This window comes from Schistocerca cancellata, chromosome 4 (genome assembly GCF_023864275.1).
Source record: "Schistocerca cancellata isolate TAMUIC-IGC-003103 chromosome 4, iqSchCanc2.1, whole genome shotgun sequence".
Classification (NCBI taxonomy): Eukaryota; Metazoa; Arthropoda; class Insecta; order Orthoptera; family Acrididae; genus Schistocerca; species Schistocerca cancellata.
The window spans coordinates 836,346,778-836,371,031 of record NC_064629.1 but is presented as its reverse complement, the minus strand read 5'-3'; the positions used below and the strand labels follow the sequence as shown (position 1 = coordinate 836,371,031).

Below are 24,254 nucleotides of genomic sequence, written 5' to 3'. Positions count from 1 at the left end.
GCATCTGATAGCTTTCTTCTGCAATCCGAAAACGCAGTTTATACCTAATTTTCCTTTAGGCCTGATTGATGAGCTACTATTGTTTTGTTACAATTTGTTTACATAGTTTTTTAATGACAATACAGTGTAATAGAACAGCTGGCTTTACAGGCTATGGTAGTACAGTAGGACTACCTTACTGTTGCACGCCACGTAAATCACTGATATTCGTACATCCCGCCAAAGCTAGGCTCAACGTAGGTACTAGTCACGGGCTCTCCAAACGTTTTAAATAACACTGTATTTTACAACTTTGCTACATTTAAGAATTCGATCTATTGAAAGAGCCAAAGTTTCTTGTTTCATATACTATGCCATTGGAACAAACTGCTTTATCTTGTTTTGATACTCTTTGTTGCCCGTGTCACATGATATTCATCGATCAGCTGACAAGTTAGGGGTGTTGGTTAGGTGAGAATTCCAACGGGGAGGTGGCTATTTTTTTCCCTGAAAAATGAGGTACGGGCTGGGATATACTTTTTTAGCAACGCTTTCGTCTGCGGTGACTATAATAGGTAAGTATTAACAGCTGGTATTATATTTAGCTGCCGTTTTGTATTTTATGTGTATGTAGTGCACGGTGTATGTTTAGCTACGGTATTTATTTTCAGTACGAAATAGGCGTTGATGCGTGTACGGTAGGACACAAGTTACAAAAAATGTACACCCGACAGATGCTTGCTGTGTTGTCACTTTGGTAGGTGTTGGAGCTCTCTTGTAGGGGTACAAAATGTAATGAAGAGAGAGCCTTCGACGTTTGTGATTTGTATGTATGGACGTTGCTTGAAGTTCGTATGCTGGCCTAGAGGAAATTACATAAGCTTTGTGGACTGCGAATATTTATATCAATAAGGTTCGTTCATGTCAGCATCCATGTCCCTGTACAGTGTTTACTGGTGTAAACTATTAAGCGACCTTATTAGAACAGAAAATACATAGCAGAAATGTGCTATTTGAAAACCAGGACTTTGCCTTACGTAAGCTTCAAATTATTTTCTTACTAGTGCGTATAACCATTAAAAGTTATATTCACTGTCCATGAACACACACAGACTATATGTGCAGCTAACCAAGCTACACTAATCCCAAGGTTTCTTTTGTCTCATAATTAGTTTGAATTGCTGTTACAGGTTTAGTACTGGTCACTTAACCAATTTAATTTTTTTATTGCCAACTCATAACATTCTGAGTTCAGTCACTGTGGTTTTTATTTTTCAGTAATAATTTTTTTCTGTTTCAGTGCTGTATTATGTACTTACTGGGAAAGGAGAGAGGCTTAGTTTTGGCTGGTAAGTTGAAATATTAAATTATGTTCTGTAAATTCAGTTCAGTCTCATAAAACTTAAAAGAAGCACTTCAGATGTAACTTAAGTTGATATGTGTAGGTGTCACTTTCACTGAAGGAAACTGTGATACATACAAAACATTAGTTTTGCTGTGGTCGTTGTAATTCAGCATGCTAGATTCCATTGGAATGATTGTGCCCCATGACTGATATGGCAGCGCTGGTTGTAAAGTCACCTGGCGAGTTCTTAAAAATCTAAATTTCAACTTACAGTGCAGCTGTCATCAGTGTGTTATGTGTAGCCATTATCCAAGTAGACTGAATGTAATTATAATGAATTAGTTGGACTAATGCTTGTATATGCATAAGTTGGACTGAAATATGTGTTATAACTACATTGAGTCTACAGGACTACTTATAATGCACTGATGATAGCTGCACTGTCAGTTGAAATCTAGATCTGCAATAAAGAACACAGATGACATTATGACTGATACTGACCTTGCATCTTGGGCCATTGTAATTGTTCTTATGACACACATTCTTGGTTCTTGGGTGACTTATCTTGACCTGTACATGGTAGTGCATCAATGTTTCCTTGTAGTATGTAACTGGAAAAAAGGGATCCTGCATCAAGTGGTGTGCTGTAAATTTTTAAATAAGTCTTCCTGTAAAAAATATGCCCAACTGAAATAAATGATGGTTCATGAAATTTATAAAAACAGCAGATGGTACAAAAGTTAAGATTGTAGTGCATGGGTGTCATATGGTGCACAGGGGCAAAAGAGCATAAGAATTACTCATCATACTGTAGCCATAGATGAACAGGAAATACGGAAGCGTCCGATCCCACCCGTCTGCTTTGACCCATGACGTCACAAATATGGCGGAAACAAAAACAAACACACACACTTTCCACAGGAAGCCTAATGACACTAACGGGACAAGTGCGGGAAATGGGGTGTTTTGGGTGGGGGGGGGGGGGGCAAATTAAATATAAACAAATTTAGATGCCTTGCGTAGCAACAACGTGTAAGTGAAGACAGCCATGCATGAATACCCACCTACCTCCCCAGGGGTCGTAACCCCTGCAACCCATAGAAGATAAAGATGCTTCAGTAGCTCATTAGTGTTTTCTGTCTTTTTTTTAAAAAAAAATGTCACGGGATAGAACGAACAGATCAGAAAGATAAATATAATAAACTAAAACAGAAATTCGAGGAAACAGATAATTAAAATAAGTAATAAGTGTTTTTAAATTTTAAAAAAATCTCATGAGATAGAACGAACAGATCAGAAAAGTAAATAAAATAAAATAAAATAGAACTGGATACAGCCACACTCAAACCAAACTCCGCGCCGTCATGACGTCACACACGACAACACCATTACGTCACGGGTAAAAAGCAGACGCGTGGGATCGGACGCTTCTGTCGACCCGATGAACAGGTTATTTACATCAGTTGGAATATGCACTGATCTGGTGGATTCAACTTTCAACAACTTAAATTGCTGTGCTGCATAATTTAACGACGTTGTAGCTCTACAAATATTAATGAAAATTTAAGTACCATGTGGAAAGAACCAAATCTGTATTTTGACTGCCTGTATGTGATGAACAGAATCACAGCTGTTGCAATTTTTTTTCAATTGCTTGTTATTGCTTTACACAAATCTTCTCTCCTCAGTGTGTGTGGATTTAGCTCATTATTAAAATGTTACTGTTTAAGCTGTGTCTGAAAATTGCCGTGTAATGACCGTACGTATACTGTACTGTGTGTGGATTAATTAAAATTACTTTTTAGTTCACATGTCACTTACTGAAACTCAGGCTCTCCAGTCAGAGCTGAAAATGTTGTACATGACACGAGTATTACGGAAATGCTCTGTGAAATCAAATGGGGATCCTGGTGGAGAGGGATGACATTGTTTTCACGGAATGCTATTGAGAAAATTACTGTTGACTTGTTGACTGCAGAGAGATTCTACTGCCCCCCCCTCCCCCCCGGACATAAGTTTCATGCAAGGGATGTGAAGACAAGATGAGAGAAGTTGGGGCTCATATGTACGCACATATGCACACCAGACTTTTACCTTCCCGCCATTTGGAAAGGGAATGACTAGTTGTGGTACACGTTACGCTCAGCTCTGAACCATGCAGACTAGGCATGTAGTTGTATACTCCCTGCTGTTGCTAATATGCAATAGTAAAGTATCAGTTCACTTGCAGTGTTAAAATAGCTGGCACATGTGAGCCACAATCTGTTTAACTTTCATCAACAGCAGCAGTACATTTTATCTGTAGCAGACACTGGATTTGACCATGTGCTAAGTGAAAGGCAGTAGAAAGCTGTCAGGGCCATGTTGTAGTAGCATATTTTAGACACCACCTAGCAAATAGTTGTAATTGGACTATAATTAGACATATACAATTTTTTTCCAAAGTTTTTATCTCAGCCTTTTTGTTTGACTCAAGAACAAAATAAGGGTACCTAATCTGTACTCTGATTGTTTCTCAGATGAAGCATCGCAGAGGAATTTGCTAAGAAAACTATTTTCGCGTGGTTCTGTTGTGCAATTGGTAGCATGTCCCTTCAGCAGAAATGTAGTTGCTTTTCATTGCTTTTCATAAAAGCAACAATTGTTTTGCACTTGTGGTATGTGCTTTTTAGTGTGAATAAAGGAATGCACTGAAGATGATGGGGAAGCTGTAGTTTTCAGAGTATTATGAAAATTATTCTTGGCTGTACCTGTTGAGTTTCTAAAATAAACATTTCTGAGATTTCTGTGTTGGATAGTGATTTCCTTTCAATGGTTGCTTTGTACATAGCATTTTCTTTGTTCTTGATTTGCAGAAATCTCTCGAATTGCCATCTAAAAGTTTAAAGAGGAAGAGAGATTGCTAAATGTTGGGAACATAGTGCATCAATGGGAATAATTTAAGGATAACATTGATTTTAGGCTTTTGAAAGTGAGATCCTTTGCTCAAGTGTCAAAGGAAATAAGGTCTAAGAGTGACACTTTAAACTGAATTGGTAAGATCTCTGGTGTACGTTAGTAAATGTATATGGAAACAATGACCAGAATAAAATGGTTAATGTGATAAAAAGCAGTTGTCATTGTTTGCCTTAAACCAGTTCTGTCATACTACAGTTGAAACTGTCAGTGCAATTCAAAGGGTGTGGCTGAAAGAATAATGTTGACTGAAATTTTATATTTTCAAAATTTCAAGACCTGTGATAGTCACATTTTCTCTTTGTGTGATTATTGTATTTTTGCTGTTAGATGTGATTCCCTTTCATATAGCATTCGCACAGGGTTTGTGTGAGAAAGTGTAGTTGTTTCTTACAGTTCTTGCTACACACACTTCACTTCCTTTTATTAATGGAATTGTAAGATTTCCATTCAGTATAGTAATTGGTCATAGCATGAAATCATAAATTACTTCTTAGGAATTTGGAAAATTATTTGTAAAATTGTTTGCAACAACAGGATCCATAGAACTTCTGTTAATTACATTAAGATACGTTGGATGATTTGATGTAGACCGAGACGAATGATGATGTATGTTGGCAGTACTTGTAAAATTGTTAATGGGAACAAGTACCTTCCAATTTTGGGTGTAAGAATGTTTACTGAGTACCTACCCAGATTTTTGATAATCATAGTTATGGAGATCTCCCTGTCATTTTATAATGAAATATTAATCAATTGGAGTGAGTGTGTGTGTGTGTGTGTGTGTGTGTGTGTGTGTGTGTGTGTGTGTGTGTGTGTGTGTGTGTGTTTTTCTATCATTATATTCTTAAAGTTATAAAGTTTTACTTATGTTTATTTGAGAGTGAATAAATATATGAACATTTGTGTCACTGGGAATGAGCCCTATTTTAAATAAGTTGTTGTTCTAGAACAGTTGGCTTTAAAATATTAAGGCCACCTTTTGTGCCGGTGTTTTAGTTAGAGCACTAATGACTGTGCTGAAGGAATGGCAGGATTGTGTGTGTCTGGCATGACAATGGGACTGTTCGTTGGAGAACTTTTCCTGCATATGTGCTCGAGAATACCGAAAGGACAATAATTGTGCTTCATATGTGAATGTAGGCTCTCCTGGTATATACTGCTGATGAAATCTTCTCGGACTTCCATCCAGGTAGCTGTATCGAAAATCCACAATGTTTCGATGAGTGTCATTCTCATTATCTTCTGGTAAAGTGAAGATATGAATGACACTCATCGAAATGTCGCGGATTTTTTGACGCAGCTACCCGGATGGAAACCCGAGAAGATTTCATCAATAACAGTGCTGTTGACCACTCAAAATACTCATTACTACTGTCATTAGTGTTGGCTGTTAACCATTAAAGTTTAAAATAATAAGCTTCTAATAGTCAAGTCACATGATCCATAGCAGAACAGTCCGCAGCTCGTGGTCGTGCAGTAGCATTCTCGCTTCCCATGCCCGGGTTCCCGAGTTAGATTCCTGGCTGGGTCAGTGATTTTCTGTGCCTCGTGACGACTGGGTGTTGTGTGATGTCCTTAGGTTAGTTAGGTTTAAGTAGTTCTAAGTTCTAGGGGACTGATGACCATAGATGTTAAGTCCCATAGTGCTCAGAGCCGTTTCAACCAAGCAAGCATAGAACAACAAGCGAGAGAAATAGTTCTCAAAGGTGATCCTTTTCCACATTGATACTCAGTGAATGTCTGGTTCCTTTTTAACCCCTCTAATAGCCTGATACTTCATTCACATTAGAGTAAATTGCATGTGTCAAATTTTTTCTGTGTATGTAGACTTTAATTTATCCTCCTATTAGACATGTGTAAAGGTTTCTCTCTCTTCCATGGTCAGACTAGTTTCAGTTGTTAACATTGCTAAATATTTTCGTTAGGATATTTCAGTTGATTTTTGTTGCACAACTGCTACTTTGTGCACCTTGGTTGGAAAAACTTTCCTTTGCAGGTTCCTAACGGAGACTAGCCCATACATGTGGGCAACAGTTGGTGTTGGATTGGCTGTTTCTCTGTCTGTGGTTGGAGCTGCACTGTGAGTGGAACCTCTTGTCTTACAAATGATTATAAATTCTAGTATCTCAAAAATTTAGAATGAGACTCTTGGAGAAAGATGGCACATATACAGGCCAACATTCTTTTAGAAAGCTGAAATTATTTTGTCCATAATCAAAAGTAAATGGATAACAATACTTGTAACTGTTTATTGTTTATTAGTTCATTGTTAAAGAGTGCAGTTCATATCAGTGTAGTAGTTATGGCATAGTAATGGTTCTGGCATAATGATGAAAAAGTCATTCTTCACAGAAAATTCATGAGTTATTGTTTGTGATATAGTATAATTTCCATAAAATAGTATGTGTATGCAAAAAAAAAAGTTTTAAAGTATTTTGATTTAGTTCATAAAATTAAAGCACTGTTGTAGACATTAATCAGTGAATAACTGAAACAACTATGAAACTGAACTGTTGTTCTGTCTTTTGAACGATACAAGAACAAATATTACTTTCTACTGCATTTTTCTATCTACATGTAAACTTATTGTTCCTAACATTGTTAATTTGTGTAATACTGTACAGTATACATCCGTAAGTGTTGTACAGTATACCAGTTCTGTATACTAAACCACAAAGACAACTTCATATGATGAAAATCTTTGAGACCTTTGGTATGAGGACTATCTTCCCCTGTTAACCTACCTACCTGTGTCCACAAATGGTATACTACTGCATAGTCAACCCAAACAATATCTTTTTCCCTGTGCCCTGAATTTTTGTTGTTTTCACCACCAACACCATGATGTTCACTTCACATATGCCTCCTGGACTATTTATCGTACATTAATCCTGCCCCTCTCTTCTAACAGACCATCATAAGCACATGAAAGAACTTTTGCTGCATGGAAGCTCTGGGAATTACTAAGTAATCAGAAATTATCTGCAACTTGGATCTCCCCCCCCCCCCCCCCCCTATGATTTTCTTCCAAAGCTCTTGTTATTGTTTCTTTCATTGTAAAGTTGCAGGTTTTATCAGCACAGTGGCCAAGTATATTATATACTGAAGTGCCAAATAAACTGGTATAAGCATGATAAGCACGCATATTCAAATACAGAGACATGTAAACAGACAGCACTGTGATTGGCAATGCCTTTATAAAACATAAAGCGTCTGGTGCAGTTATTAGATCGGTCACTGCTGCTACAATGGCAGGTTACCATGATTTAAGTGAACTTCAATGTCAGCACATGAGTGATGGGACACAGCATCTTTGAGGTAGCGATGAAGTGGGGATTTTCCCCATACAACTATTTCAAGAGTGTACCATGAATATCAGGAATCCAGTAAAACATAAAGTCTCAAACACTGCTGCATCTGGAAAAATATCCTGCAAGAACGGGACTGACGATGACTGAAGAGAATAGTTCAGTGTGACAGAACTGCAACCCTTCTGCAGATTGCTGCAAATTGCAGTGCTGAGCCATCAGACTGTCAACGTGTGAACCATTCAACGAATCATCAGCGATATGGGCTTTTTGAGCCGGAGGCCCACCTGTGTATCCCTGACAACTGTACAACCCAAGGCCTTAAGTGTTGCCAGGGCCCGTCAACACCCACATTGGACTGTTGATGACTAGAAACATGCTACCTGGTCAGACGAGTCTCTCTTCAAATTGTAACAAGCAGATGAATGTGTACGGGTATGGAGACAACCTCATGAATCCATGGACCTTGCATGTCAGCTGGGTACTGTTAAAGGTGGTGAAGGCTCTGCAATGATGTGGGGCATGTGCAATTGGAGTGATATGGGACTGACTCCTGATATGTCTAGATACAACTATGACATGTGACACATACATAAGCATTCTGCCTGATTACCTGCATCCATTCATGTCCATTGTGCATTCTGATGCACTTGGGCAATTCCAGTGGGACAATGAGAGACCCCACATCCAGTACTGCTACAGAGTGGCTTCAGGAACTCGTCTGAGTTTAAACACTTTCAATGGCCACCAAACTCCCCAGACACAAACATTATTACCTGCAGAGTGGAAATCTCATTCTGGATTATTGAGCATATCTTTGATGCCTTCCAACGTGCTTTTCAGAGATCTCCACCCCCCATACTCCTACAGATTTATGGACAGCTCTGCAGGACTCATGCTGTCAATTGCCTCCTGCACGACTCCAGACATTAGTAGAGTCGGTGCCACATTGTGTTGTGGCACTTCTGCATGATCGTGGGGACTCTACATGATGTTATGCAGGTGTAAGAGTTTCTTTGGCTTTTTAGTGTAGGTCTTGTGTGATCTATTTCTGATTATAGTGGTTAATTTGCATGCTGGGGAACTGTAGGATTTTGCGGTATTGGTTGGTGTGTATTGTTGACTTGGTTTCTCTCAATTTTGTACATTTCTCCATTGCTGCCAATATAACTTCTGCCTGAAATTTCCACAGATATGAGCCTTTGTCTTCTGAATTATAATGTCATCAATACAACTTGTGAATTGCAACTATTTTTCTTTGGGGTTGACATCTTTATAGTTAGGCATAATAATTTAATGTATGTGAATTTTCAGAGGAAACACTGCAGTCGCAACCCATTATCATGCCTAATTTGGTGTAGGAAAACCATTTACATTGAAAACAGCTTCCAGCTGTCTTGGAATGGATAAATAAATGTCCTGTATGGTTTTTTGAGGGTATTTTACACCATTCTTCCTGCTGAATAATGGAAAGTTCAGCTAATGATAGAGGTGGATAGCGACCATGCATCCTTCTCTCTAAAGTAGACCACAAAGGCTCAATAATATTGAGACCTGGTGACTTTAGTGGTCAGGAGAATGCAACAGTTCATATTCTTGCTCACAAAACCAGTCCTGTGTGATGTGGGCTGTGTGAACATGGACCCTGTCATGTTGGAACACAGCATCATCATTGGGAACCATCGTACCATGAGAAGGACCTGATCAGCCAAAATGGTCACACAATGCTGGTAGTAAAACAACCATACAGAGTGACCATAGGGTCCAAGGAATACCAAAATACAGCTGATCTTATCATTACTGAATCCTCCTCATTGTTCACTCTTGGGATGTAAACATGGCTAGGAGTTGGAGACAGTGTGTAAAAAGACTTGCCCAACCAAATGACTTTCTTCCATTGTTCTCTAGTTCAGATTTATGGCTTTGGCATGACGTTCTCTTGTTATGGGCATTTGCGTCCTTGATGAGTGGTTTTGGAGTTCCAGGTCACTCTGCAATTTGCTACTTACGGAGTTCTATCCATGTTGTTTAAATACTGACAGGATTTGTGAGCATGACATTCAGCTCTGCAGCATATTTTGCGGCTGTCATTTTATTTTTTGTCATAATCCTCTTCAATGAGTCTATCATCACTCAACACAAACTTTTGTCATGTTGAGATGCAATGGGTGATATTTTTCTGCTTATCCTATATGTGGGGTAAATTTTTGATATGTTGTATCGTGAAATGCCACACACTTTGGCTACCTTGGTTATGGAAGCACCCACCATATGAGCAGCAACAATTTCCCTACATTCAAAGTCACTTACCTCTGAGTAATGCACACACAACTCCACAGAACACGGTTCCAACCACGAATGACGCTTGCAATGTATTGAGGGAATTGCATCCATGCCGTTCATGATCAAATCCAACACAACCTGCAGGCTTGGCTAGCATATGCATTTATGTTCAAGCATGCATTTCTTGTGTTTCTGTATATTTGTCCATTTTTGTATAATTTGCCAATAAAATAGCTGTAATTGTGAAACACAACTCACTATTAGTGAAGTGGCGTAAATACTTAACTGTGTGTTTTACTGCATGCAAACAGTTTTGCTGTCATTGTGAGTAAATTAATTAAACTTATGCACAAGACAGTTTGCTGGGCCACATGAGTTTGGCATTCTGATGATGCTTTGCAAAGTCTTTACTAGGTGCTGCACTGTTCATATTGATATATATTAGTCATAGTTGTGCACAAGATTTTTCTAGATACTGTGATTTTTATTGTAATACAGTGATTCAGCTTTATTTTTCTTTTTCCTTACAGAGGCATTCATACAACAGGAGTCAGTATTATTGGTGGGGGTGTAAAAGCACCCCGAATAAAAACAAAGAACTTGATATCAGTCATTTTCTGTGAAGCGGTTGCAATCTATGGTCTCATTACTGCAATTGTTCTTTCTGGGCTGATAGAGGTAATTACATAACAGCTTTTGTTCAATATTTTTGTCAGCTTGTCTTGTTGGACCAGGTGGTGGTCTTTGAGCTTTTATGTATTTATGTGTACAGGGTATAAACTGTAGTGATGTAGAGGAAGTATAGATGAACAGTTTGATATAGAACACATGCCATCTATCAGGTCGGAAAACTGTCAAATTGGCTTGCAAAAACCACCTAAGCTACAGCGTGCACGTGTATCGACCAGTCAGGACTTGTAATATGTTGTTTGTAGCACTCCCTCCTACAGCTGTTCAAAAATTTGTGACTACATGAATTGTTTCCCGTATTCAATGTTTTTCAGTCTATGTTAATTGGTGTGTTATGGCACTGGTGTAGTCGTGCACTTACAAATTGTAAAAGTGACATTTGTGTCGGTTTTACCTCAAAACTTTATTATTTTATGCTGTTAAAATTCACAATTTTGTTTGTTTGGCCTTATTACCAAGAAACTACTGTGCATGTTAAGTTTGAATCGAATTGTAAATATAATTAATTTGTCCATAACATCTGAAAGTCTCTTTCGTTACCCTTATGGGGAAGTTCAAATTAATTATGTTAATGAAGTAGTAATTAAGATGAGTGAAGACCAAAGGAGGTCAAAGGTGGGAAATAATTCATGTACACAATCTTTTACAGCGGTAGGAAGGAGTGCAATTGACAATGTACCAAAAACCCTGGTGGTTGAATATAGAGTGGGGGTGCATTTGAAGGTCACTTTTGTATGTTTGCATTGAATAACTCAACCTGTGGTGTCTGGTGAAAATGTGTCCCAGTACAAAATTTCATTACATTACATTTCCTGCAAAAAAGGGTCCTAGTCCCTTTTTCTGTAGGACTAATAGTTTGCATGTAGAGAGTGGGTGAATATTGGAAATCTTGCACAATGTGCATGCACTGTAGCTTGGGTGGTTCTTGTAGGCCAATTTGAGGTAGTTTCCTGACTTGATAGAGCACAAATGTCATATATCAATTTGATTGTCTTGACTACTTCTATACCACTGTGCTAAAGTGTAAAAAGTTTACATGCACTGATACGTAATATGGCGTGTCTGTAGTTTTACTGTAATTTTATTGTTGTACATGCAATATCATTTGTGTATTCATGTGCTTTGCAGTTCAATTTTTGCCACATATCAGGGAGGGAAACCTGTTTCAATTTCCTGTTCAAAATTGTACAATTTTTTGGGCTATACTATAGTTCCAACAGCTTGAGAGACTGAGTGTGCTGAATAACATCATTTATATATTCAGTAGCTTCTTCAGGAATATTTATTTTTCAAGAGCTCATTTTGTTCCTCTTCATCTACCACTATTTCCTCATCACAGTCTTCTGTGTTAAGAATTTCTTTTATATCTGTTGCCAAAGTAAAACTAGAGTGAGTTGAAAGTCATTACTTTGAATCTAGTCATCTTGACTACATAAAATGTTCTGCATTTGAATTGATTCAGCAATTTGCTGCTGCATTTTTGAGAGCTTTGACGAGTACTGAAGTATGTTGTTCATAACCTCCAAACCTTGCTTTGTTGAAACACTTGGTGGCAGTTTCGGGCTTTGTTTCTCATACTGCCAAAAAAATTAAATTTACTGCATCCAGAACAGAAACTTAATGTGCAAGTGCAAATGCATTTTTAACTTCTTAAATGCTAAAAATAAGGAGACTACATCAATAACTGCCTATGACAGGATTTAAATGTGGAAGTAACTCCCTTGGCCATTGGTTGTGTGAGGTTGATTGAACCTGGCTGGAATGAAACCAGTTTCACATTAGATAACTTGACGTTGGGTGGCAGGTTGCATTATCTAGGAAATGGAGGACTTTGTGATTTTCCTTTTTTATTTTGGCATTTAAAGAGCCTAGCTGCTTTTCTCTAAGACCACTCACCATCCACGCCTTTTTATCACTTTGCCATGTGACTCGAAGCTTACTGATGTTCATGTTTCTGAAACAAGGATTTGCCACCTGTTTAATCACTAGTGGCTTCTCCATTTCACCTAACATGTTTCCACACAGCAGTATTGTGAATCTTTTCTTGAGCATTTTTCCACTAGTGTACTTTCACTTTGAATTGCTAGAGACTAAGGCAGTGTGTGATAAAAGGTCCTGTTTAATCGGCACTGAATGTCTCTTTTGGATCATAATTTGCAATTAGAGTGTGCAATATTGTCTTCCATTCAGTTAAATTTTCCTGCATATTCTTAGCTTCCCCACACACTTCATTTCACACAATGTTGTGTCTAGCTTTGAAATTGTTCAGCCATACAGTTTCCCAAACTCTTCAGTGACCTTCAGAGCTTCACTGTGTAATGTGGGTCCAGACAAAGGTAAGTTTTTGCCCATACACGTATGAACTATTCCCACACAGTCTCGTTAATTCCTTCATTTCCTATCTCCTTTCCCTTTCTTTTGTCATTTCCTTTCCCATCTTTCCCTTTCTTTTCATTTTCCTATTCCTTTTTATCACTACATCTTGTAACTTATCTTTGTTTTATAAAGTTTCATGTATTTTTGTTGTACCACATTTGAAACAATATTTTGTGCAGTGTGTTTGTGTGTCTCACTTGCCTCAACCTCCCCCACCCCCCACTCCCCCCCCCACCTCCACCCCCTGCCCTGAGGGGCTTACTACTATTTGGTGAGTATATGCTTGGCTACAAGGGGCCCAGCCTTGCAGTGCTGCTTCCCTTTCAGTGCTGCATGTGTATCCTCCTGCTATTCTTTTCCTGTCCCTTGAAGACTGAGTCATACTTTCTTCGGAAAACACATTTCTTGGTAAAACTGTGTATGAGTTCGTCCTGTCCCCCGTCCATCCTGTTCTTACCCTTCCTCTGCTTTGGCGTTTGAAGTCTCTTTTCCTTTTCTTCTTCCTGGCACTTGAGAGCCACTGAGGTGACTGTCCCCTCGTTTTTCTTATCTCCTCTCTCTCATCAGATGTGGCTATTTTCCAGTGGAACATTTGTGGCATCAGATCCAATAGGGTTGAATTACAGCTCTTCTTGTGATCATACTGTTGTTTTCTACCCCCAGGAACAAAATTATGCCCTTAGGACGACTTATCATCTCCCACACTTCACCTCAGTCTGTTTTAACTTTCCTACCTGAGGTGGGGACTCTGGCTCATAGTCTCGCCATTTCCTTGCACACCCAGCTTCAAGCTGTTGTGTCCGTAGCTTGTGGTCTGGTGGCTAGCGTTGCTGCTTCTGGATCATGGGGTCCCGGGTTCAGTTCCCAGTTGCTGTGGGGATTTTCTGTGCCCAAGGACTGGGTGTTTGTGTCATCATCATCATCATTCGTGACAGTGGCTAGACTAGACTGTGAAAAAAAAAATTGGACTGTGCAAAAATTGGGAATTTATACGGGTGCTGATGACTGCGTAGTTGAATCCCTCCCCCCCCCCCCCACCCCCCTCCTCCCCCCTCCAAAAAAAAAACACATCTTCATCATCATCAAGCTGTTGCTTTGTCTTTCCCTTTCTGGTTTCACTTTCTCTCTTTGAAATGTCTACTCACCCTTGTCTTCTGCTGTCACCAAGGCAGACATTTCAGTGTATTGCTCAACTTCCTCCTCCCTTGCTGCGTGCCTACTTCAGTGCCCACCATCCCCTTCGGGGCTCTCCAGTCCTGTGTCTGAGGGGTCTCTCTTAGTAGGTATCTTCAACCAGCTTCATCCAAACTGTTTGAACATGGGTACACCCACATTTCTTTGATTCCATACACTCCTTTTCCCTCTTGGACCTTTCGATTTGTACTGCTCAGCTTGTTTGTTGTCTCGAGTGGTCCATTCTCTATGACACACACTCAGTGACCATTCTCTCTGTATCATTAGTTTGCTTACCTCTATCCCATCTGTGAATCCAACCAACTGACAGCTTTACAAAGCTGACTGGCATTCTACTCCTCACTGGCCTCTTTCGATGAACGCCATTTCCCCTGCAATGATGACCAGGTACAATTCCTTACAAATGCTATCCTTAATGCTGCAGAATTTTCCTTACCTTGCACCTCTTCCTTGCTGTGACCCGCCCCTGTTCCCTGGTGGATTGAGACATGCCGCAGTGCAATCTGTGTGCTGATAGGAGCTCCCTGTGGTTTTAAATGTTGTCCCACTATTTCAAACTGTATCCATTTTAAACAGCTATGTGTGCAGTGCTTCTGTGTTTTCAGGGATAGAAAAAAACTAGTTGGCTTTCTTTTCAAAGCTCTGTTTTGCTCCATCTTCTGTTTGGCGTAATCTGTTAGCTTTCATGAACCACAGTTCATTCCACAGTTCCTGGTCTGACTATGGCGAACAGTGTCGTTGTAGACCTCTTGGTATCTCAAACACCTTGGGCTGATATTTTGCAGGCACTTAGTTTCATCCACTACCATCCTACCTTCCTCCCTCTGCAACAGGCAGTGGAGGCAAGGATATCATCCTTATCCTCCCAGAATTGTGATTGTTGCAATACTGCTTTTACTGTCAGGGAGCTTAAACATGCGCTCTTTTTATCTGGCTCATTCGCTCCAGGAATGGATGTCATGTGCATTCTGATGTTGCAACACCTCTCTCCTGAAGGTTTATGCTTTCTTCTCCTTACATATAACTGCATTTGGATAGATGCCACATTTTCCAGTCCCTGCTGTGAGACCGTTGTCATTTCTGTACCTAAACCTGGTAAGGACAAACACCTTCCTTCCAGCTGCCGTACAGTTTCTCTCACCAGTAGCATCTACAAAGTGATGGAACATATGATTAATGGTTGGCTGTTGTGGTGGCTAGTCTCGGAATCTCCTCACTAACGCCCAGTGTGGATTCTTTTGTCGTTGATGAAACTGTCGAGTCTTGTACGAGGATAATTGAGGGAGAGGGTTTTTTGGTGCCCAGTATCCTCTCTACAACAAAACTACACTGTATTAACAGGATTCTTTATTTATTGGAACAGAATGCTACTTATCTTTAAACTAGTTGTTGTCGTACAGGCTTTTCCGTAATAGTCCACATAAGTCTCGCTATAAACACTACTCTGGTCACTCTGAGCTAGAGACTGTGACTCCAACTGCCTGGAACTGTGACTGACTGAGCCCTCCAATCCGTGGTGGCGATCTAAATACTGGCGGCACATTACTTTTGTGTCTGTCATTGGCCTGTCTTCTGATAAGCACACTTGATTCAGTGCCTGTTATTGATCTTGCAACCTCTTTGCTGACTGGTGTACTGGCAACAGCTTACGCCAGCACAGATTCAGTAGGCACCGCTCTGCTATTGATCTCGTCACCTTGTCAACTCATATTATGATCAATTTTTTGTGGAAGTGCAAAACGGTGGCCATATTTTTTGATTTGGATAAGGTGTATGACACCTGCTGGAGGATGGGTATTCTCTGTAGTATGTAAGAGCATGGCTCCTGAGGTTGCTTGCGCCTTTTCCCCTTTTTATCCAAGAATTTTTAAAAGACAATGTTTTTAAGTTACATGGAGGCTTGGCTCTTTTGGACACTTTTATTCAAGAGAACTGGGTGCTTCACGGTTCTGTGCTCAGCATCATCTTATGTGCCCTATTATGGATTGTCTCCTGCCAGGTACTATTACATCTCTCAATGAACCTGTCTACTTGAGCAGCGTCTTCAGCTATGTCTTTATGCTCTTTGTGTACAGCATGAACAATGGCTTCCACTTTTCTGCTGACCAGACTGTCTGTATGAACTTCTGGTGGCGCCAGGAGTTTCTTCCCCTGTCCCTGTGTCTTGACCCATTCCTTTTTCTGTTCATTGACATGATTAAATTCTTGGGACTCGCATTTGATAGGAAACTTAGTCTTCCCATGTCCTACCTGGCAGCTCATTGTACTCACTGCCTCAATGTTCTGTGTGTCCTATGCAGCACCTTGTGGGGAGCAGATTGGACCATCCTCCTCTGTTTATACTGGTCCTTTATCCATTCAAAACTGGACTATGAAAGTATCGTATATTCATCCGCATGTCAGTCTATCTTAAGTAGTCTCAACACGGTCCACCATTGCATGATATGTTTAGCCACGGGTGCCTTCTATATTAGTCCTGTTGAGTCTTTATGCTGAGGTTGCTGACTTACCATTGTCCTACTGGTGGGGCATTCTCAATTGTTGCAGCAGCCATCTGTCTTCTGTGCCAGGTCACACATCCTATGCTCCCTTTCTTTTGAAGATCCCATTGACCGCCAGTATGGGCTGCACCTGTCTTCTGTTGCCTTCTGGAGTTCACTTTTGTTTGCTGCTTAGACAGCTTTTCTGTACACTCCCTGCCATGTTCCCCATGAGTGCACGCTCTTCACTGCTCTGGCTTCATGCCGACGTATGGGTTCATTTCAGACTCCATTCGCTCCCTAAGGACACTACTTCTGGTCTGGTGCATTGCATTGAGTTTCTCGCTCTTTGCAAGTGGCTTGCAGACAGTGTTTTCATCTACACCAACAGTTCCAAGACTACTATGATGTCGGGTTTGCCTTTGTACTTGGCAATGATCCTTTTCAATATCGGTTTCTTGACCAGTGCTCGATTTTTACCATGGAGCTGTATGCCCTTCATCAAGCCGTTGTCATTCTGAGCTCCCCACCAAATTGAAGCAGCGACGAGACTTTCCATAGTTCAACAGCAGCCATTCTGTCAGTAGCCGACTTAGCAATTCCCTATTCTTCAGGATCCCCCTGTGGGAAGACAGTACCTGGGTAGACCTCAGAAGTTGCCAAGTCCATAGACGAGCTCTCCAATGCCATAAGCAGCATACATCAATAGAGGGCACATCATTGCCTTTAAAAGGCTCCATGTCCAGGTCTGCCACTTAAAAAAGTGACAGAAGCAAGAATGCTGACAACGTTATGTTTCTACTGTTGGACCACATGCATGTCCTTCACAGGTTTGGGTGAAGGTCAGGTGCCTCTATGTATACCAGTGCTCTGCATGTGCACTTGGTATTTCCTTGAATGATGCTGTTTTCACTGACCTAGTCACTGTAGCTGAACATTTTGCTCTGCATAATGCTCTAGCATGTGCATCTGAGAACTAGCAATCTGCCTTTCATGGATTTAAACAGTGGATTGAGCAATTGCACTTATTTTTCACTACACACTACCTGAAGCCCTATACTGCTCCATTCAGTGAGTGAGAATTCTTCAGTACCTTAGGTCTTTGCCCTGATACAGCTCTAGGACTATACCACATCCACAACCAATGCTCGAACATGTATCAGTGGGTTGTCAACATCATCGCCTTACCATCTTCAACCATATGTGAACTGAGGGTGAACTCCCATCTCAATGGTGAGAGAGCATCATCGTCCTGTTAGTGAAACTGGGCAAGTATCCCCTAGAGATTGACAGCTATTTGCCCAGATAGTCTCTGCCAAGGCCATTCCACTGCTGATAATTTCGTTCACCTGGAGTCTGCCACCCAGACGGGTTTTTAACCGATGTGAACACCTTATTGCCGCCTTCTTTGACCTACAAAAAGCTTATATCACCACATGACAACGCTACATCCACACTACCTTATATTAGTGGGGTCTCTGGACCCACTTAAGACTTTCGTGCAGAACTTTGTGTAGCACCATACTTCCCATGTTGGGGTTTGTGCTTCCCACAGTATCCCCTACATCCAAGAGGATGGGGTCCGGCAGGGCTTTGTATTAATTAAGTGTCCCTCTGCTTAGTGGTCATAAATGATCTAGCAGCAGCTGTAGCGTCTTTAGTATCGCCCTTCTTCTATGCCGATGAATTTTGCTTTTACTGTTGTTCCTTTAGAGTAGAGTTTGCTGAAAGCTACAGTTACATCTACGTCTACATGTACACTCTGCAATCCACCTCATGGCACGTGACAGAGGGTACCTCATACCAAGACTAGTCATTTTCTTTCCTGTTCCACATGCAAATAGAACGAGGGAAAAACTACTGTGTATTTGCACCATACGAGTCCTAATTTCTCGTATCTTATCTTTGTGGTCCTATGTTGGCGGCAGTAGAGCCATTCTGCAATCGGCTTCAAATGCCGGTTCTCTAAATTTTCTCAGCAGTGTTCCTCAAAAAGAATGTCACCTTCCCTTCAGCGATTCCCATTTCAGTTCACGAAGATCTCCATAACACTTGCGTGTTTTTTGAACCTACCAGTAACAAATCTAGCAGCCTGTCTCTGAATTGCTTCAGTGTCCTCCTTTAATCCAACCTGGTACGGATACCAAGCACTCGAGCAGTACTCAAGAACAGGTTGCTCTAGTGTCCTGTTTGTTGTCTCCTTTACAGATGAACCACACTTTCCTAAAATTCTCCCAATAGACCCAAGTTGACCATTCACCATTCCAATTACAATCCTCACATGCTCATTCCATTTTGTATTGCTTTGCAACGTTATGCCCAGGTATTTAAATGACATGACTGTGTGAAGAAGGACGGTACTAGTGCAGTATCTGAATATTACTGGTTTGTTTTTCTTACTAATCCACATTAACTTAAATTTTTCTACATCCGGTATTAGAAAAGTCTTCAGAATTGATTTATGCCAGTATTTTTATTTTTGTATGGTATGTCAGGTGGTGCCTAAAAAAATTATTTTGAAAAACTGATGGATGTTATTTTTGAAAGGAGCTTTCAGTTTCTCATGCCCTAAAATTCATTCTTAAGTTTTTGAAAGCTTCACATTCAGTACTTCATTTTTGTATCACATAATCTGTACTCTGTCCGCTATACACTTCCACAAGTTTCTATTCTCATCTTCAGTTTCATTGAGATAATTTAAATCGGCATTATGATTCTATCGCGTTATTTACAAAGATATTACAACCACTTGATGGATGAATGTCATTATATTCTGCAAATAAATAAATTTATAAATAAATAAATATTAGATAAGTGGAAAATAGATTCTGTTCATTTTTACCCGTCTTGAAGTCGTCTGTATGTGACTGCAATACAGAAACAATGCAGCAGTGTTTCGAATTGAGCTTTTGACATAAGTGCAATATAGGCAGTAGAAAGGTAGAAAGATCAACTTCTGTAACAACTGGCATGGAAGAAATTTGCAGAGTATCACATTATGCGTTGTTGTTCTCATTCCAGAGACTGGTTTGATGCAACTCTGCATGCTACTCTATCATGTGCAACCTTCATCTCTGAGTAACTACTACAAACTACATCCTTATGAATCTGTTTAGTGTGTTTATGTCTTGGTCTCCCTCTACGATCTTTACCCTCTGTGCTTCCCTCCAGTACTAAATTGATGAACCCTTGATGCCTCAGAATGTCCTACCATCCGATCCCTTCTCCTAGTCAAGTTGTGCCACAAATTCCTCTTTTCCCCAATTCTATTCAATACCTCCTCATTAGGTATGTGATCTACCCATCTATTCTTCAGCATTCATCTCTAGCACCACATTTCGAAAGCTTCTATTCTCTTCTTGTCTACAGTGTTTATCGCCCATGTTTCACTTTCATACATGGCTACACCCCATACAAATACATTCAGAAAAGACTTCCTGACACTTAAATAAATACTCAATGTTAACAAATTTCTCTTCTTCAGAAACACTTTCCTTGCCATTGCCAGTCTACATTTTATATCCTCTCTACTTCGACCATCAGCAGTTATTTTGCTCTCCAAGCAGCAAAACTCATCTACTATTTTAAGTGTCTCATTTTCTAATCTAATTCCCTCAGCATCACCTGATTTAATTCAGCTACATTCCATTATCCTCGTTTTGCTTTTGTTGTTCATCTCGGATCCTCCTTTCAAGACACTGTCCATTCCGTTCAACTGCTCTTCCAGGTCCTTTGCTGTCTCTGACAGAATTACAATGTCAAATATTTTATTTCTTCTCCATGGATTTTAATTCCTACTCCAAATTTTTTTTCTGTTTCCTTAAAATGCAGATTGAATAAAACTAGGGATAGGTTACAACCCTGTCTCACTCCCTTCTCAACAACAGCTTCCCTTTCATGCCCCTCGACTCTGCCATCTGGTTTCTGTACAAATCATAAATAGCCTTTTGCTCCCTGTATTTGACTCGTGCCCATGTGTTCCAACATTTTTACAGAATCCAAACTGATCTTCCCCAAGGTCGGCTTCTACCAGTTTTTCCATTCGTCTGTAAAGAACTCATGTTAGTATTTTGCAGCCGTGACTTATTAAACTGATAGTCTGGTAATTTTCACACCTGTTAACATATGCTTTCTTTGGGACTGGAATTATTATATTCTTCTTGATGTCGGAGGGTATTTCGCCTGTCTCATACATCTTGCTCACCAGACGGTAGAGTTTTGTCAGGGCTGGCTCTCCCAAGGCTATCAGTATTTCTAATGGAATGTTGTCTACTCCCGGGGCCTTGTTTCAACTTGGGTCTTTCAGTGGTCTGTCAAGTTTTTCACACAGTATTGTATCTCCCATCTCTTCTTGATCTACATCGTCTTCCATTTCAATAATACTGCACTCAAGTACATTGCCCTTGTATAGGCGCGCAATATACTCCTTCCCCCTTTCTGCCTTCCCTTCTTTGCTTAGAACTGGTTTTGCATCTGAGCTCGTGAAATTCACACAGGTGGTTGTCTCTTCTCCAAAGGTCTCTTTAATTTTTCTGTGGGAAGTATCTATCTTACTCCTAGTGATATATGCCTCTACATCCTTACATCTGTCCTCTAGCCATCCCTGCTTAGCCATTTTGCACTTCCTGTCAATCTCATATTTTAGACGTTTGTATTCCTTCTTGCCTGCTGCATTTTTATATTTTCTCCTTTCATCCATTAAATTCACTCTCTCTTCTGTTGCCCAAAGATTTCTACAAGCCCATGTCTTTTTACCTACTTGATCCTCTGCTGCATTCACTATTTTATCTCCCAAAGCTACCTATTCTTCTTATACTACTGTATTTCTTTCCCCCGTTCTTGTCAAGTGTTCCCTAAAGCTCCCTCTGAAACTATCTACGACCTCTGGTTCTTTCAGTTTATCCAATACCCATCTCCCTAAATTCCTACCTTTTGTAATTTCTTCAGTTTTAGTCTATTGGGATAACCAACAAATTGTGGCCAGAGTCTGCATCTGCCCTGGAAATGTCTTACAATTTAAATTCTGGTTCTGAAATCTCTGTCTGAAACCTTCCAGTGTCTGCAGGTCTCTTCCACATGTACAGCCTTCTTTCAAGATTCCTAAACAAGTGTTAGCTATGATTAAGTTATGCTCTGTGCAAAATTCTACCAGGCAGCTTCCTCTTTCATTCCAGCATCACCTTAAAAAATAATATACCATTATAAACACTACTGAACCTGACATCCTACTGTCTAAGCTATTCTTATTACAGTACACAAAACCATGAGGCACTACACACTTCAGAATTTTGCAAAAAAGGGAAAGGTCCAACATCACTCCCATCATATTTGTAGTGTCCAAAGAATATCAGCAGTTTCAAGGATTATTTGAAGCATCGGAAGGAACCCTTCCTGTTTGCAATCAAGAACTGATTCTTGTTACTGGGAATGAATGAAAAAAGTTGTTTTGGGCCTGACACAATTATGTTGAAGATCAGAATCAACAATTCGAGTAGTGGCAGCAGTATGTATTTTCAGGAAATTCATTTCTTTTAAAATGTTTAAATCCCTTCTTGACTGGCCCTAATATATTTATTTAACTTGTATGTGAAATATTACACACACTTACTTTAACCGTACAGATCATGTGCTTGTGCAGATTTAGTACTATTTATAACTAATTACAACTAATTTGTTTCAGAGTTTCAGTTGGGATGCCGTTCAAAGTAATATTGATCTGAAGAGCCAGAATTGGCTTTCTGGCTACATAATGTTTGGTGCTGGATTAAGTGTTGGTTTGGTTAACCTTTTCTGTGGAATTGCAGTTGGAATTGTGGGTAAGCACTGAACAGAACCATGTAATAAAATGTTTGACACACACACACAAAATTTTTTCTGGTATTTCGGTAGATATTTGCAATTTTGTTTCTTTGGTATTCAGATGAAGTCAAACAACTCCCCATTTCAAAGGAAAATGTTAGTTTGTTTCCCTTTCAAGGGAATTTTTTTTAAAGTGAAAGCTTTTGTGCCCATTAAATAAAGTGTTCCCAAATTAGTCCAGTGTGGTGTTCAGTTGAATGATGTATGTTAACAGAAAATCATGAAGAATAACCAGTACTCGAGTAGTTCTGTTCTATGGAGACAGTGTGACCTTGCACTTAAGATATGGCTAGTTGGGCATGTTAAAGATATTTTCACCGAATAGCTTGAAAATTATAACTGTACTAGGATACTGTGTATTAGGGTCTTCAGCTAATATGTAATCAATGTTGTTCCTACATGTTTTCGAATGTTGTCTTCCCTTCTTCATGTAGGTCACATTCTTGGTCTTTCCTTATCTCCTGAAATCAAGTACACTTATGCAGCCCTTCTATTACCCCTTTACCTGGCTGAATGTCCTGCCATATACATTTGAATTTCATAGTGGTCATAATAGCCTTCTGCTCCAGTCTGTTTCGTGACCCATTTATTTTTCTCTCTTAGCAATTGCCATTGTGCACCTCGCTGTTGCTCTCTGAACAACCCTCAGTTTTTGAATGGTTTTTGAATTGAAAGATTGTTCCCTACTGTCATTAGGTCAAAACTGGTTATACACAGTGAATGTGAACTTTCCTTTGCACAAGAGTCAGAAATTTCATTTGAAAACTCTGTTTAGTTTGTCAAAAGCCCTGCAGGCAATTTTCTACTTTCTTTGTCTTTCGTAGAGCAACAAATTGGCAGTAAAATCATTCAGACATTCGCTGCCATCTTTTGTAGAATTAATGTGGTGGTTGATTCTGTCACACTTGTTGTCTGTAGTTGTAGAAGGTGGTGTAGAAAACTAAAAGGTGAATAAATGAATAAAACATTTATTTGCACTATTTATAGAGTAAAGAATGAAATACATATCACTGGATCATTTAATTCTCTGTTCCAGCAATGTGTCTAATTTGAGCACTTGGTCGCCATTACAATATTAGTAGTGTCATGCTATTCCTTCTGTTTTCACTGTGAGTGTTCAGACAGCTGGGGCAGAGCTTGGTGTGCAGCATCTTAAAAAAGATATGTGGAGGGTTAAATTTACATGCAGTGAATTGAGGCAAAGATGGCAACCTCTGATGGCATCCATTGGAAGGTTAAAAGTCCTGGAGAGAGCTTGGATTGCGGTGATGCTCTTGGTTCCTGTTTATGCGTTTCTTCCACGGAGATGTGAGTGGCATGTGGTACATCCTGTGTGGTTGAAAAAGACACCACTGATACTGCATTCCTTCCTCCCCAAAATTGCACTATCTTCACATAGTGTGGATATGATTGATACTGTGGGTAAGGTGTTTGCCATGGTGCAGCTGATGGAGTTGGATGTAGCAGGCAGCACTAATCAACCCGTGTCCTGACTGTCACCTTATTAACTGCCAGAAAACTCGAGGTAGGATGTCCATCTAACAGCAGAAATGGGTGAAACATTTTTGCACTGCTGAGGATGCCATAGATGGTGAGATTGATGCAGGCTTGGTGTCCATGATGGATGTTACTGTGAATGGCAATTGATGTGGTGCCTGTGACCATGACCATGGTTGTGTAAATGGAAAGTCTGCATGACAGTCTTCTGTTGATCCGTGTTTCCGAATGTCAGGCTCCGGTGGCAAAGACTGTTAAAGGGCAGTAGTTTGGAGGTTGCAGGCA

At 39.9% G+C, this 24,254-nt stretch overlaps 1 protein-coding gene across 1 annotated transcript in view; it reads left to right on the top strand.

The window, feature by feature from the left end:
• The first annotated feature begins 396 nt into the window (after positions 1 to 396).
• LOC126184917 (V-type proton ATPase 21 kDa proteolipid subunit c''-like) overlaps positions 397 to 24,254 on the top strand; it is a 48,282-nt gene continuing 24,424 nt past the window's right edge. The window contains exons 1-5 of the mRNA XM_049927583.1: positions 397 to 554; positions 1,280 to 1,328; positions 6,279 to 6,362; positions 10,404 to 10,551; positions 22,294 to 22,429. Coding sequence (XP_049783540.1) covers positions 494 to 554; positions 1,280 to 1,328; positions 6,279 to 6,362; positions 10,404 to 10,551; positions 22,294 to 22,429 — 478 coding nt within the window. The 5' untranslated portion in view covers positions 397 to 493. The remainder of the gene's footprint in view (positions 555 to 1,279; positions 1,329 to 6,278; positions 6,363 to 10,403; positions 10,552 to 22,293; positions 22,430 to 24,254) is intronic.